This window comes from Aspergillus viridinutans (genome assembly GCF_018404265.1).
Source record: "Aspergillus viridinutans IFM 47045 DNA, scaffold_3, whole genome shotgun sequence".
Lineage (NCBI taxonomy): Eukaryota > Fungi > Ascomycota > Eurotiomycetes > Eurotiales > Aspergillaceae > Aspergillus > Aspergillus viridinutans.
The window spans coordinates 1756821-1773325 of NW_025091219.1; the positions used below are offsets into that span (position 1 = coordinate 1756821).

Consider the following 16505-nt stretch of genomic DNA (forward strand, 5'->3'; position numbering starts at 1 on the left):
AATGAAGATACGGCCTCTGCCGATAGATCTATGCAACAACCAGTCTCTCAGGATCCCTGAGTCTGGGAAGAGTTCCCTACACCAACGCCAGATATCCGTCCAAACGCCAGCAATGCATGCTCAAATGACCATCGCCAATATACTCACTCATCCACTCGACATATCCATATCCTGGCTCTGCGGTACTTGATCAGCCAGACCCATGAAAATATCATCGTACTCCTCATCACTGAACGAGGAGCTCGCATCGTGCGTTCTTCCCGTCTTCCCGAATGGCACATGCACCGTTTCCAACAGCGCAGTTTCCATAGCCTGCTCTTCCGAGACATACTCGTCCAAAGCACGCACATCCGCATCATCTACATACTGTCAGATTTCTCTTTGATTTCCCTGCACCCTCGAGAGAAGACACATACCAATACCATCCATGTCCTCCACTAGATCCTCATTCAGCTGATACGCCTCCATGAGCCCGTCCGCCCGCCTTCGCATCAGCTCCCCCCACTGCTTTTGCTCCGCTATATGTTCTATCATCATCAGCTGCTCGCCGCGGTTCTCAAACCGCTCCCCGTCGCGGTCGGCCTTGATTCGATTGAGAAAGACGGTCCTTCGTGTGTTGCGCGCGGATGGCGAGGTCGAGGTGGCGTATGTCCGGGAGTCATTGTTGAGGGGGTTGGAGAGGGTTGCGTAGCGCTGTGCGTAGGTGGGCGAGGAACGGGAGCGCGAGGAGAAAGGACTTGATTTTGTGGTCGCGGTCGCGGTAGAGTCCGTGTTTTCTGTAAAGAAGGAAAAGTTGTGTGCTTGGGCTGATGCCGAGTCTGCTCGGTCCGTGTTGCTTGTTGCGCGACGTTCGGTAGATCCTGTTGATGCGGAGGAAACCCCGTTCATTGGCCGTGGTGAGGCATGCGTCGAGTTGCGCGGCGACAATGGAGACGGATGCATTGGCGTATAATGCGAGCAGGACGCTTGGAAGGCGTAGGGCTGTGCTGGTGGGATTGCTGCGAACATGGTAACTAGATGTGGGAAGCGGTGGCGGTCGAAGCAAGATCGGGTCAGTTGCTGCTGTTTTGATGAAGGCCAATACTCCGGACAATAGCGATTGATTTTGGGAGTCAATGATAGCAGGGTCTATTGTGGAGTCATGGTGCTTGTCTGGAGATTAATATCGTTGCTCTTTTATCGTGTCCCAGCCACCGTCGCGTCGATAGCGAGCTGGGTCAAAATGACGCTAAAATCGCGTCTCTGCACGGGGTCACGCGACTTGGTGTAGACGCTAATCTGTATTAGGAGATATTGCATTCCTCAGGCCGCAAGATTATCTACAGCGATCTAGGTAACATCGAGAGTGCAAGCTGAGATGTTAGTGATGTGTACCTTATGGCTGTGTTGTATCCATCCCATCAGTTACAAGAGCGTACACACCTGTTGGTCGTTCTAGTAAACTATCCAGTTGGGATGAGAGATTATGCACTCATGTAGAAGTCTATGTACGCAACTGTCGATTCATCTACCTCATGATGTTCAACACAACGACTGGGCGCATGTTCATGTTTGGAGCAGCAGTTTGTACAGGAAAGCCATCATAAATCACAGACAAGATCGAATTCATCATCATATGGGATCGTCGTCTGAGCTATCGGTCCTGAGTTCGTATCACTTGCGGACTCCAGATGGTTGATGCTAGCCGCCGTGGCCTGCACCGTCGATACTGACATGCAACTTTCTAGATCGACGTCAATTCATGTCATATCTTCCTGCGAGCCGGAAAGTCAACTTACTCAGCTGGTTCTGACAATCCTGCAGCGAGAAGGACGCCGATGGGTCCGTATTCGCTATCTATATCAACTCCGGTTAGAGACGACCCAATTTGGGCATCGGCGGGATATACCTTTTGGCAGGAATCAAATTGCTCATTGCAGCTGTCGAGCACGAGAGTTCATCAACATTCCATTTGCATGCTTTACCGCTGGATCAGACGAACCTCCGTTGAGCAGCCGACTCGAAATCCGTCTGCATGATAACCCATTAGCATGACCATCGGCTTCACAACCGCAACAGCACGACGCAGGAAACGGAACATACAAAAGTATTCCCACTAACACCGTACGGTCTCTCAGCATCCCCAGTGTTTGTCACCTACACAAGAGAACATCAGTCTGGTTCCCACGAGCACGCGTAACCCTGGTCAAAACAACTCACTGCAGGCGCGGCACCACCCAAAGCCCCCGCAAAGGACTGCCGTCACAACGAATACAGTTAGCCACTCAGCCGAAAGCTCCAAGCAGAGAGACAAAAGGCGTAACCCGAACCTGAAGATCCTGTCGTTTTCCTAACGGTGGCGGCGCCGCCGCCGCCTCATATACCAGACCTAGGGGTTCATGTCTTGACGCCGCCACCCCTTGAATCAGAGAGAATGATGACCAAAGACAGAGGAGACAACTTGTCTGAGCGAACAGACAGAGCAAGGAGATAGTTGTTTTCATTTTGTTTGCAGTTACGCCTTGGCTGTGGACGCGACGCGGATATCAATGCTCTGGGATGCGCTACAATCCCTGTATAAGCGCAGCGACCCTATTGACCGTGACTATCGAGCTTGCATTGTTTTGTAAATGATAAGTCGTATTAGGAAATTCGTCATTTGATTGAGTGAAGGAGACGATGAGTAACCATGCACGGAAGCTGAAGCGGGGAAAGGGAGCGCTTGTTTCAGGACGACCCTGGCTTGCTGTAGCCTGTGCGACATCTACTCCGTATAGACTGAACCTCAATCCATCAAAGTCAAACTTAACGATCATGGAGTCTGGCGAAGATTGCAGTAATCTTGGCTTCATTTTTATGGCTCTGTTGTGATCCTATACTGAAACTGCTAATCTCAATTGCATGGACACATCCGCAACTGTCATAGATCTCTACTCAACACGGACTACCATGTACCCCGGTAATACGGTTGGTGATAGATTTGAGTGTGTTTTGGACTATTTTTCCGTCTGAAATTAAAAGGTACGTACATGACAAGATTTTGGTCAAATGGCTATGCGATCACAACCATTGTTGCAGAAGGAGAGACGGCGACGGAGATAAGACGAACCATTGCATGCCTGTACATAATCAAGTTGTTCGAAAGGGGGAATCAAAAAGGACCATCGTGAGACAACCAGCTGAGTTGCAGAAAGGAGCGTAATCTTCAAAAGGAATGACAGACAGTCTATCGCGTGCCAGTGACACGATGCAAGAAAAGATACGATCGCAGATGGCGAGGACGCAGTCAACGGAAAGAAAGCAAGGAAAAAGAACAAAGATGCTTCCCATTCAAGCGCCAAATGAAAAGAAAGACGTGCATATACATGTACAACCTTGAAGGGTACCCAGGAACTGTCATCGGCCGAAGTGGCCTAGATGGCCCTTAGAAGTTGGACGCAGCGTTGACAGGACCAGGATTGTGGTATTGGTCAAGTGTACTTCTGAATGGTGTACCGCCAGCTCCAGGGCTGGGGGCCTTCTCTCGAGCACCGGTACCGACAGCTGTGCCACTCATGAGATCGGCAGCCTCGTCGTTGTCGGCCGCAGCACGTCTTCTGGCACGGATCCTCCACATGACTACAGCAATAGCACCGATGATGATGGCACCACCAACACCCACCACGACACCGATAATGGTCTTCTTCTGAGAAGAAGAGAGACCAGAGCTGGAGTCCTTGTTGGTTGAGCCGTTCAAGCTAGGGGAATCTGTCGAGCTGCTGCCCTGTGGAGAAGTGGTGGTGTACGTGGTCGGCACGGGCGTTCCACTGATCGTGTGAGTCGTGGTGATCGTCATGACCACATCGCTCGAACTGGAAGTCTTCGTTCCGCTGGTCTCAGTGGTCGACGTACCATCAGAGGTGGTGGTAGATGATGTAGTACTGTCTTTAGAAGTTGTAGAAGTCGTGGTTGGGGTAGGCTGAGTGGAAGTGGTCAAGGTAGTATCTGTTGATGTGCTTGTTGTCGACTTTGTACTCTCGGAACTAGTAGTAGAAGTGGTTTCTTTGGACTCAGTCGATGATGTTGTCGAGGTCGTCGAAGTGCCCGTGCCGGTCAGCACTCCAGAGGTGACGGCGGCTATATCAGTAACTCCCTGGCTCTGGCCAGCGGTGACGGCCACGAGGGCCAGAGAGTAGAGGAAGAACGATAGACGGTCAACTCGCATGATGGGTGAGGTGTGAGACGTGACCGAGAGCTGACTTAGTCGAAGGTGTCGAAGATCTCTTAAGCCGAGACGGTGACCGTATATGAGATGACTCGGCTCAAGACGGGGCTACTGAGGTGATTCAAATAAGTGAGACCTCTTTTGGCGCGTGAAGTGCAGGTGTTTCAAGCCAGGAGAGGCACACAGTAACTGAGGGGTTAACGAATGACCAAATTCGAAGAGGAGGCACGATGTGCAGGAAGCGAGCGTAAGGGAGGCGGGATAGAAAGGAAAAGACTGGAGGAGGAAGAAAGGGTTGGAAAGTCAGAAGGAAGGAAAATAATGAAAGACAGAAACCGTCGCAGGTTGGTAATGGTACCCAAGGGACTGTTGTACTGCCAGTCCAGAGGTCTCAGATTTTGGCCTAACCCGGTACCACGTTACCGTTACCACCATACCAATGTGGAAAAGCCCAAACACAAGTGCCAGCAAATAAATGTACGGACCCAAGACTAGCGCTGCAACTAAGAGACCGCTGGCCAATAGTGACAAAGCATGTGAGACAGTCTAGACCCTTCTTCTCCAATGGGCGCCCTGACCTTCGAACTTTTACTTTGGCTTGACATTTTTTGGAAGTGACTGCTCTGATTAATCCGTCAGCTACAATGTTCTAGTGTGGTATTCTCCATCGAATGTCGGGCTATCGGCTCCTTTGAATATGCCAGATATGCCAGCAGACTACGGAGTACGGCATAACATAACTATCAACAAACTAGATGCTTATTCATCAATGCTGCTATTTTAAGGCACCCACTTAATGAACATTTACCATACCTTACGCACTACCAGTGCCCCAGCCGCTTCTTGGAGTGGTAATACCACTAGAAGCGCCTCACATCCTATATGAGCTGTCTCCTCGGATCATGCGCCAAATAATATTATCCAAGCACAACAACATTGTCGAGCCTCAGTCATCGTTCCATTTCTACGGATAGTTAAGAAATATATACTCAGACACAGGATATATGGAATATCTTTCATGAAGGTATCATCAATCACTCCTTGAATCGACCGTCCACCATTCTCGGTAAATTACCAGGGAAAACTTCCCTTTACGGCAGTGATGGATGAGGCCATCTTACGTGTGCCGGACATGCCGACGACGTATGCAAATACGCCTCGTGTCACGGGACACCACATACCTAGTTGTTTCAGAGTTCGTACTGTCTGCTTTATGCGCAAGGGACATCAGTCGTCAGATGCATATTATTTAAGATAGAGTGAAAGAAGGACATACCTAGGACGTATCACCATAGAACTTTCACTTCCAAAGGGCGGTGACGGTAGTCTGATCAAGCATGAATGCCCTTATCAGCGAAAGCCCGCATGAAACATCTGAAGTCGGAACAGCGCTGATAGTAGTTCGTCGCTGGCATACGTCGGCACCTTCGAGATCCCCACCTACCTGACTACAGGCGTATGACATTTCGAAGATATATGCACAAATGGGCTCACGTAAAGTGTGCCTCCTGCAGGTACAGAACTTGGACGGTCATTGTTTGCATGAGAGCTATCATTTTGAATCAGGGGTTCAGTAATAGTGGCCGGGGTGGCCGAGATACACGTTCTGCTCTTCATAGACCGCCCCTGAGGCTGTGCGATTGTCCAGGGGTCATTTCTAAGGACTTCTGAAGGATCGTACATATATGAACGGGGGTCGTTTCATCTGTCGTCAATACTAAGCTGCTTTGAAGAGATCAACATAATAAGAAATTATTCATCTATATATGCTTCGAACTTCAAAGCCTAGCCAAACAGTCCATGGAAATCGGCTGGGCAAAGCGGAATGAAGCAAGACGTTCTTCTTCGGATGGAATGAGAGTTGCAGCTCACGGCGCGAGGAAATCTGCAGCCCAATCTTTATCCGGTCTAGACAAAGCTCAACAGTATAGACATTTTATCGCGAATGAGGCGGGGGAAGCCAGAGCAGAGAAAGCGATGGATGGGTATAATTCTAGGTCATCACAAAACAATATCGTACATCGACTCATGAGACATCGAAAATCTGGTAAGGTCGGGTTCATAGTTTATTCGGTGGCTTCCCCTTGAGCTGATCTTTGATTTCTTCTTTAAAGTATTCGAAAAACTGTTTGAGGCCGGGACCTTCGGACAAAGCCGTCAGCACAATCTCTTTAAAGAAATGATTGCTTCTGGAGCAGTATCTCGCATACCATTCTTTTCAAGCTTGGTACCTCCCATTTCTTCGGGAGGTACACCGTACCTGAGGTGTTGAACCTTTTGGTGGACTCTTCCGACCATCCTGTGAAATGTTGGGCTGGCCAGCAGCTGTAGTTGACAAGTCAGCATTTGCGAATGTTTGTCGAGATGCGTCGAAGGCAAACATACCCGTGCAGTTAACCAAACCTATTACATATGTCAGTCAAGAGCTGGCCGCCGAGTCTAGTGCTACATACCTCCAGGGTCCGCAGCCAAAAAAGCTTGAAAACCATTTGTGAACTGATGATAGTTAATTTTCGAAGCTTATAGAAGATAGTTTCATGTGATTTTAGGCGTCAGCAGAATGCATCAGGCACCCATAAGACCTGAGCGCAGAGCATAGGATGAAAATAGTAGGCGTATTTGGCGTGTGATGGCTGGGAGTTGGGAAGAAAAAGAGGCTCTGCGCGGCGCCCTTATTAGCCTTTTTGTGGCGCGTTTGACAGCTCGACCAGTCAGAAGCGGAGTTTTTGCTGTTCTAATGCCCTGATCTTCTCGTCCTCCATGGAAGAAAACAGAGTTTCTTTGCCTCCAAGTCAAGATATCTTGGATATACGGATTGATATTGAGCAGTGAGAACACTAGGACTGTAGCTAGAGTCCAGGGTGATTATTGTTGCTTTGTTGTTTTTGTAGCACATTTATCCTTCCTACACTTCTTGCAGGTCTCTAAAGACATTTAGTAGAGCTCTTTCTATGGATACTTACGTCGACTTTCTCCCCTTCCCCTACTTCATGCTATGTGGTATCAACATCCTTCTTTAGCAGTTACATCACTAGAAACACGCCAACAATTCTATCATAGCCTTTGTTCTTGAAAGTTGAAACATAGCATTTCACACTATCAGATGATCCTGTCCCTCTTCTAGTCCCTTTGTTCCTTCTTCTCCCAACAACTACTCTGCTTATATGCTATTTTCTTGCGAATATATATTGATCGACAGGTTCCTGGCCACGTTCTATCAACTTTTACATTATTCTTGCAGGTGCGGGGAGACCAAAATTGATCGCGTATCGTGAGGGGCTCCAATAATCTGCCTTCATTATTCCTTTCTTTTTTTTTGTAATTTTTCTCTGAATAATTTTTTCCCGCATTCTATACCTTTGGTACTACCGACCTTAACAGCCCTTGATCGTGCATAGCATTGGCGTTTCGAAAGGAGATATCCTGTCTTCGTTACCTCCTGCCTCAACGTAGGAGAAACCGTTCGAGATTACCCTGTTGCTCCCCCATTTCGTGGACCTTAACGGTGGCCTCGCGACCGACCCGATTCTATACAAACACTCATCCTTCCCTAGATATTAATCGACAGCAATTTGTTCCTGTGAGACCTAAAAATCTGGCCAAGCAAATCACGACCAGGGGCAGCTGCCACAGCTGTCCCGATCTGTCCACGCTACGGATATCATCCCTGCCACACCCCTCCAACGGCACGAGCGACGACCCATTGGACGGCAACGCGGGGCAGATTATTACAGCACCACCCTCCCGCTCCCCTTCTCCAGATACTCTCAGTTTTCGCAGCGGCACTCGAAAGCTTGCTTCAACACGAAAGCGGGTCTCGAAGAAGGCGCGCGGCGTCCTGGGCAAGGTTCGAGCCTTCCAAAGGATCGCTGCGGCCAAGATGGCGCATCCCACCATCAAGATCGATACGAGTGTCCAGGCGACTAAGCGTGCTCTACCCGAAGATACTGAAGGTGCTTTTGACGTTGTGTCCGGTTCCGAGTTAGATGATCCCGGCCTGGAAGCTGGTGATAATGAACTCGTTCCCCCGTTTCTGTGCCAAACTGCCATCGGTCAGTATGCGCCCGCCCGATCACAATTTTGGTTGCCGATCGCTGTGCAAGATGTTATTGTCCTGAAGTGTGGCAGAGTTACTGACGTTTCTTTATTATCGTAGAGATACACCAGAAATTTGAGGAATTGGAATGGCTACAACGGGCGCGCTTCGCCGAGGGGATGCTGTCGAATGACCCCGCCCACCGTTGGGCTTTGGAGGCGGATCCCGAGGTCAGGGCGCGAAACCGATATATGAACGTGCAGGCATGGGCGAACTCGCGCATCCATCTCAGGGTGCCGGAAGGCGAATGCGATTTCATCAATGCATCGCCCATCGTGCTTAGTGATTCGGTGTCTCGGGAGAAGAGGAGGTACATTGCAACACAGGTATGTGGGCATCCGTATATCAGTGTATCACGGCGGCCTATCGACCCGCTAATTTTTGTGTATGAAGGGACCGAAAGTAGGGCACCTTGCTCATTTCTGGCACATGGTATTCCACGAAAGCAAGGATGTTGGTGTCATCGTCATGCTCACGCAGACGATCGAGTCGGGCCGTGAGAAATGTGCACAATACTTTCCCCTAGACCATGACCGGCCTTCCATGATTCTGCGGCGCGACGAGGATGACCCTTTCGAGCACAATGAGGAGTACGAAGAAGCGAATGACAATATAATGGGCGAAGTCACTCTATTGGAATCGAGCTTTGACCAACAATCTCGCTCTGAGGTTCGCAAACTGCGACTCACATTGGCCAACGAGTCAAAGCTTGTCTGGCATTTTCTCTTTGCTGGCTGGGCGGATTACTCTAAGCCAGAAGGCGAGGACCGTGAAGCGCTGCTTCACTTGATCGAGCTCTCCGCGTCCAAATGTTCGCCGGATAACCCACGGATCGTGCATTGCAGCGCTGGTGTTGGTCGCACCGGCACTTTCATCGCATTAGACCATCTTTCGAGGGAACTCGAATCGGGGCAGCTGCTCAAGGTGACCGACCCGCAAACCGATCCCATTTTTGAAACGGTCAACCGAATGCGAGAACAGCGGATGATGATGGTCTATAATGAGATGCAACTACAGTTCATCTACGAGGTGCTCCGCGAGCAGGTCGACCTTAAACTTGGCAAGACGACGAGCTACACTGGGCGGAGATCAGACGAGAGATCTGCGAAGATGGCCAAGCTATCGGACAGTTCCGAGTATCTACCTTCCCATAAACCTGAGCTGGAGCCAGTCACTGATGATTCCCTCACCATGAGGAGCTGGCCTGGAACACCAGGAAACTCCGAGCATGAATGAAGCCCTCCGATTACACATACCCACGTTTCGATTCCGCGTACATACACCCCTTACCTTCAGATACACTTCACCTGTCTTACGTTGACGACTTATCGCGATATTTTTTTTTTCTGGCCTGCATCGCGTCTGTTCGTCACTATCGCGCATTATCGCATACCGGATCATGTTTGACTACTTCATTGATTACTGACTCCCGTGCGTTTCCTCGTGCTTTCACGGTCGTTCTTCCTTTCCCTGGTCAGAACTTCCCAGCATTAGAATTGGTGTAACATACATTTTCTGAATATGGTTACGAGGAATATAATATTCAATGAATGTTTCTTTAGAGTCATTGGATCGACTGAATTGTCTGTCCTCAAGCAGTGAAGGATAGGTTAGACTCGCGAAAACCCGGGGGCATGTAGACCCGGATTCAGTTGAAAGATCACCATCCAGCAAGACAAAATGTTCTTTATAGGTTCTCGCTGAGTACATGCGACGCCGTGAATTCCAAACAGAATTTCCCGAAGTAGAGGGTGGTATATAAGCACGAGAAAACGGACGATATCAATGTACAGCATCACCGGGGAGATTCACAACCTGGCCATAAATATCATAAACAAGGATTTCTTTTCCACAGAGGCAGTCATTAAGGTAGGCGGAGGCATATAGACATGACAAAGGATGCAATGTCAGTTCGATCATGAGAAAGGATGGGCTCATCAGCGATGAGCGACCTGTAAATGCACCCGTCGGTGGTTGCTTTTTTTTAATCTGCTCAGCGCAACCGGCAAGACCGTACGACTCAAACAAACCGCGAGCTGAATCAATCTGACCGTTTCGCACCCTCGCCATTAACAGGCGAGACTTTGGACTCCGGACCTCGCCCCGGAGCAGTAGCAGAATACTCATCCGCCCCCTCCTCGGTATCCCAGTTATCCACCGCATTTTCATCCCAATTGTCGACCTCCTGCTCCAGCGTCGTCACGCCCGATTCCTGCGGCCCGAGGCCACTCTCCGAACCGCCAGCACCCCCCAGCTCGACGTCATCCCCGCGCTCGTCGCCCAGCGCCCCGAAGCGTGCCTTACGCCGCCGCTCCAACATCCGCCGGTGGTACCAGTTGCACAGGCCGACGGCGCCGAGGCTGCCGACGAGGTTGGCGAGGATGTCGAACGGGTCGAACGGGCGGTCGTTGGGGAGAAGGGCCTGGACGATCTCGGAGCCGATGCCGAGAGCGAGGGTGCAGATGAGCAGGGTCAATTGCAGAGAGCGGCGGCGGGTGGTATCCGGGATCCAGTAGAAGACGAGGGAGAGGAAGAAGAAGGTGACGACGTGGAGGAATTTGTCGTTTGGTTGGAGGCTCGATGGGATTGAGGAGGAGGTGCTGTGAGGGAGCAAGCCGATGTAGGCTGCGAGGATTAGGAGGAAAAGAAAGGCGCCTGGGTGTCGTTAGTTGTTGCGTTGTATTGTCCGGAAAGAGTAAGTTGATGCCTGAAGCTATGGGTGGAACACTTGGAAGTTCGAACTTACCTGCGAAGGGGTAGCGGATTCGCATGGTGAAAGGAGAACTGAAGTGGCTAAGGAGCTCGAAGCTATCTTGGGGAGATTTGTCGGCAACTTATTGAAATGAAGGAAACGGTGATGTCTCGCTGCTGCTAAAATCTACTGATTGATTACTGGCGACGTTCCGGGTTCGTCATGTGCGGCTGCATCTGGATGGGTTGCTGCATTATTGTCCTAAGGCGCAAATAATGGAGAGCAGCATCACTCGAGGTTGACAATAGAATAGAAGATACTGTTGACAGAAGACTATACTGACAATTGTATCCGTCCTATTGTCTTTTTTCTTTCCTACGAATAAATCAATAGAGAGATTGCTCGTGATGATCTTCTGCTGCCTCCAACCTCGAACTGCGCAATTGGTCTGAAACTGCGGCAGCCTTTCCGCCTTCACGTTCGACCTCACCTCATCCGTTCGCGCAGAGATCCTCATACAGAAGCGTCCATCTTCGCCATCAAATTTCATCCCCCGCGCCATCGGGTTTGGACCGGGAAGAATCTTCCTGTGACTTTTCTCGATTGGACCTTTTTCTCTATGTCTTTTTTTCCCTGTCAACCCCCCCTGTTCTTTCCCTCCTGGACTTGTTCCTAAACGTGGAGAAACGAGCCCCCTCGCCCGCCCCAGAACCGGGGTTTTGGAGCGAGCATGTCGCTCGGTCACCACCACACCTGGCAGCCACCAGGGCATCTCCGGCACCCCGACGATCACAATGACTTGCGGTCTGTCAATGGCTACTCTAAATCTTTTTCCGGGCCCAAGACGCCGCAGATGCGCGCCTCTGCCGGGGCCGATGGTGCTCACGCGGGTACTTTGATATCGGAGTCTGATACTGCGGCCGACGAAGATCCACGCATTGCCACCTTTCGCGATTTGTACAAGCGCAGCGAGGCGAAAATAAACGCCTTGTTTGCGAAAAAACATACCGCAGAAGAGGACCTCGGCGCTGCTGACGCCGAGACGGACGAACCCGAGTCCCAAATCAACCGCGCCGACAAACCGGTGTCGCTCCCCGTCGCCCCTAAGAAGCCGGCGAGAAAATTAGACGATGATGACTACGACGAATATGATGACGATGACGATGATGAGGCTGAGGCTCCCACCCCGCCCAAATCCAAGTCATCGGTTCCGTCCCATGACCCTAATGGCGTCCCGTCTCCGAAGCATCGTCCGAGTACCGCTGCATCGGTTGCGGCCGATAGCTTGAAAGAAGCGAAGAAGGAGACGCTTGAGGACATCCGGAAGAAGCTGGAGGAGGACAAGAAAGCCACCGAGGAAGCTGCGCGGAGAAGTTTCCACACCATGTTTCATACGTTAGAGAACGACAGGGATGCTATGCTGGACCAACAGCGTCTGGAAGAATCCGAGAGGCAAGTAGAAGCTGAAATGTCGAGTCAAGCCAATGCCGGCAGCACCAATGCGAACGCGAGCACGGACGGTTACGGCTCCCTGAGTAATGCCAACTTGGGCGCTTCGAGTCTGACCTTGAAGAACCTCATTGCGAGGATCGACATGAAGCGCAACATGGTCCAAGCGTCGGACGCCGAACTTCGAAGCTTGATGAGCGAAGTCCGCAAGAATCGAAGCAAATGGGCCAGTGAAGACAAGATTGGTCAGGAGGAGCTCTACGAAGCTGCCGAGAAGGTGTTGAGCGAGCTCAAGGCTATGACAGAGCATTCATCCGCTTTCTTGACTCGTGTCAACAAGCGAGATGCTCCGGATTATTATACCAGTAAGAAATCATCCCCTCTTCTCTGCACCCAATGCTACACTAGTATGAAGTAATCGCTGTACTGATCTCCATCGCAGTCATCAAACACCCGATGGATCTGGGGACAATGACAAAGAAACTCAAGGCGCTTCAGTACAAATCGAAACAGGAATTTGTCGATGACATCAACCTCATCTGGACCAACTGTTTCAAGTACAACACGAATCCAGAGCATTTCCTGCGCAAGCACGCCATGTACATGAAGAAGGAGACCGAAAAGCTGGTTCCCCTGATACCGGATATCGTCATCAGAGATCGCGCTGAAGTCGAGGCGGAGGAACGCAGGATGCAGCTCGCGGAGCTTGACGGCGCCGAGGAAAGTGACGACGAGCCTATAATGTCGTCAAGAGGCAGGAAAGCCCCCGGCAAGTCGGCCGCCAAGAAGGGCGCCGCTCCGGCTCGGGATACTCCAAGCGCGTCGGAACCTCCAGCTTCTCAACCGCCCGCGCCTGTACGTTCGGACTCTGACGTGGCCATGGACGGAGCTCCGAATGGATTCGCGACGCCGCCTCCGAGAACCCAAACACCGTCTGACCCTGCCGGCGCCGGAACGGGACTACCGGTTGTCCACGGCGACTCGATGGAGATCGACGGTTTACCAACTCCGAACAATGCATTGAGCGCTCTAAACACACCGGGTATAGAGATTGAGGATCCTGAATACAAGGTCTGGAAGCAGGTCACGAAGAAGGACCGAGCAGTCATTGCTGCAGAGCGCCATCGCCTCTTCAAAGGTGACAAGCTCAACTCGGACGAACCGGCCTTGCTTAGGACAAAGCATGGAATGAGAAGATGGTTGAGAAACCAGAAACAGAGCATTGCAGAAAGCGATCACGCCCGCGATGCAAACTCGCAGGCCATGGAGGCCGATGCTGCTGGTGAGACCCTGGCCGAGGGCATTGAAGGTGACGAGGAGAAAGTCATTCCCGATTACTACGACGTTATGTCTGGTGTTCCTGATCTCCCGGAGCAGTTGCTGTGGAGGGAAGATGCCGATGGCAATGTCATCGATGCATCAGAGGAGTTTCTGAGGATTCTGCCAAAGGGACTGTTTGTTCAGCCGGATAGTAAGCTTTCTCGGAAAATGGATGCAAATATGCGGCAAATGCAAGAAACAAGAAAGATCTGCTCGAAAATTGGGATTGTCAAGCAAATGCAACTGCAATCTCAGGTAAGTCTCGGTCCTTTGCTTGGTAACGAGGAGCCCCCTAATCTGTCTTAGATGTATCAAAATCAATTCCAGAAGTACAATCCAGAACCCTTTGCCGAGGCAGATGTCCCTCCTCATGTCATGAATGACGAGGGGCCAGTGGTGGCTCCTTGGGTCTGCAAAGCCGCTCTGCAGCGCTCAGTCGCCAAGATCTTTTATCATACCGGGTTTGAGGAGTATCAACCGTCAGCTCTGGACGTAGTGACAGATATTGCTTCAGACTTCTTCTTGAAGATCGGCGAGACCATGAAATCCTACATGGAAACTCCGAAGCTCCCTCCTACTGAAACCTCGTCCTCGACTTCACAGTGGAAGCGGGCCTATACTGAACCTGAGATTGTCTTACACACTCTCTCTTCGGTTGGAACAGACGTGGAATCCCTCGAGTCCTACATCAAAGACGATGTCGAACGACTTGGAACGAAATTGGCAACTGTGCATGAGCGCATGCGGTCCCTGCTTTCGGAACTCTTGCGTCCTGCCCTTGCGGACGGCGGTGAAGATGGCTCAAAGGCATTTGCAGATGGAAGTGAGCAGTTCATCGGTGGTGATTTCGCTGAGGACATCGACGAAGACTTTTTCGGATTTAAGGAGTTGGGGCTGGACAGAGAATTTGGCCTTGCAACGCTCAGCGTTCCCCTTCATCTTCTTCAAAACAGGATGTATCATGCCGCTCAGGCCCAGAACCCAAGGTATGTCACTTCTTTATGGACTTTGACAGCGAACACTTTGAGCTAATCCTCCTTTAAAAGTGCTGCTCAAGCCGTCACACTCTTCACACCTCCACCTCCCTACCCACGTGTCACGTCAGAAACAGTGTCCAAGCAGATCGGCCTGGTGCAGGAATTCTTCCGTGCCAAGTTACAGGCAAGCAACAACGAGCCCCTTGTCGAAGATCTCGAGCTCCCGCCCAAGCAGAGACCAATGGCTGCGCGACCTCGCCTTCCAGCATCTGGCAAAATCCCTCCCCCTTCTGGCCAACAGGGCCTTACCTCCAGTCCGCAGAAAAGGCCACTCCCGCCATCTGCTCCCGGGCAGTCAGCTGTGCCCAGGCCCTCCTTCTCGGAGCCTAGCAAGAAAAAGGTCAAGAAGAACAGCGGGTCGGCAGGCATCCCAGGATCCACTGCCGAGGGCGATGAAGCTGCAATGAGTATGGACGGTGCGCTACCTGCCAATCCGGGCTTGAAGAATCTGAAGGCCGGTGATGCAGTAGGACACAAGACCTCTGCGGTTTCGACAACCGAAGTTAGCAGTGCTAAGAATGGGGTTGACAGCTCTGCTGTCTCCGATGCCGTCGGTGCTGAAGGCAGTGCTTCCATCAACACTGCAAATCCCAACCAGAGCAAAAATAACGACAGTACTGTACCCTTGACGAATGGGGCTGCGGACGATGCGTCATGATTTATGACTGTGATGCCGGACCGGTTTGACCTTCATTGAGGATATTCAGGTGCTGCCGGACGCCTTGGAAAAGACTTCTTGTGTATTGTAACTTTATCTATCATTACTACTTACTATCTTTATACCTGGCCTTTCTTCCTCAACAATGTTTTCTTACCCCTTTCCTCATTTCTCAACGATTCGTCCCTTTGACTACCTGCGCCCTTTTGAACATAAAACGAGCTTCATACAAGCGCCTTGAAGCTTTTCTCCGCAATTAGACCAGACAGCGGATACCGACAGCGATTGGCAACCTCAACATAGTTTGGAGCGGTCGCCTTCCAAAGAACCCAACGTCTCATTCCGCGGATCATAGCATCTAATCATTGGCATTGAAAAAGTTATCGAGCTACCGATTCTCCTCAATCCACTTACACCGCTGTCGCTTCCCTTGTCTCGACTTTAACTTCAGATCATCAATACCGTCAGCCCAAACAACAGAACATAGAATACGCGAGCGTCAGTGGTAATACTTCTCCTCTCCTCTCCATTCCATAATGATCACTCGAGACTCGCATGGACATGAGCACCAGCATCAACTCTACATCCTCCGGCACCACATCTTCTGATCAACACGGCTGTGCTGTGCATTGATTCTTTGTCTGAACTTTCTTCTTCTTCCTCGTTTTGTTTGCCTGTCTAGTTTTTGTCGGAGTTTGTTGGCTTATTGTATCGATTCTTGACAGTCGTGATTCATTTAGTCGATCCGAAGTATCGCTCTTTCTCCCTTTTATAAGTGCTGTCTCTCCATGATTGTATCTCTTGTTCTATGCATGATTGTCTACAAGCTAGCTGGCTGAGTGCAATGATCGGGCAAGGATATATGCCCTATTATTGAAGAAAGAGAAGAGATAAATGAAACCCTTCAACCAATACAATATCCTAAGTCTGTATGGCCTCTGTCTCAGCACAACTTCAACCCATTCCCCTGAAGCTGTAGGAGTTCGTCGCATCAGCCAGGCCGATAAGTAAGTAAGGCAATTCACGAATAGAAACCACGCGCACATTCTTACAGCACGCCCATTATATGG

At 50.6% G+C, this 16505-nt stretch overlaps 5 protein-coding genes across 5 annotated transcripts; 2 read left to right on the forward strand and 3 right to left on the reverse strand.

Moving 5' to 3' along the window:
* Positions 1-147: 147 nt before the first annotated feature.
* On the reverse strand, positions 148-1008 carry Aspvir_005568 (uncharacterized protein; the record flags this gene model as incomplete). The annotated part of the gene is made up of 2 exons (XM_043268781.1): positions 148-359; positions 417-1008. 2 exons carry the CDS (start codon positions 1006-1008, stop codon positions 148-150), a joined length of 804 nt encoding a protein of 267 aa, XP_043124716.1.
* A 2395-nt stretch (positions 1009-3403) lies between these two features.
* On the reverse strand, positions 3404-4183 carry midA (putative cell wall protein; the record flags this gene model as incomplete). The annotated part of the gene is made up of 1 exon (XM_043268782.1): positions 3404-4183. The coding sequence occupies one exon, from the start codon at positions 4181-4183 to the stop codon at positions 3404-3406; it is 780 nt and encodes a 259-aa protein (XP_043124717.1).
* Positions 4184-8063: 3880 nt separating this feature from the next.
* Positions 8064-9515, forward strand: ptpB (tyrosine protein phosphatase PTP1; the record flags this gene model as incomplete). Its single annotated transcript, XM_043268783.1, has 3 exons — positions 8064-8235; positions 8340-8605; positions 8673-9515. 3 exons carry the CDS (start codon positions 8064-8066, stop codon positions 9513-9515), a joined length of 1281 nt encoding a protein of 426 aa, XP_043124718.1.
* An 805-nt stretch (positions 9516-10320) lies between these two features.
* Aspvir_005571 (VanZ family protein) lies at positions 10321-11050 on the reverse strand (the record flags this gene model as incomplete). Its single annotated transcript, XM_043268784.1, has 2 exons — positions 10321-10934; positions 11026-11050. The coding sequence occupies 2 exons, from the start codon at positions 11048-11050 to the stop codon at positions 10321-10323; spliced, it is 639 nt and encodes a 212-aa protein (XP_043124719.1).
* A 651-nt stretch (positions 11051-11701) lies between these two features.
* Positions 11702-15435, forward strand: Aspvir_005572 (SAGA histone acetyltransferase complex subunit SPT7; the record flags this gene model as incomplete). Its single annotated transcript, XM_043268785.1, has 4 exons — positions 11702-12785; positions 12863-13995; positions 14047-14726; positions 14787-15435. The coding sequence occupies 4 exons, from the start codon at positions 11702-11704 to the stop codon at positions 15433-15435; spliced, it is 3546 nt and encodes a 1181-aa protein (XP_043124720.1).
* Between the last annotated feature and the right edge of the window lie 1070 nt (positions 15436-16505).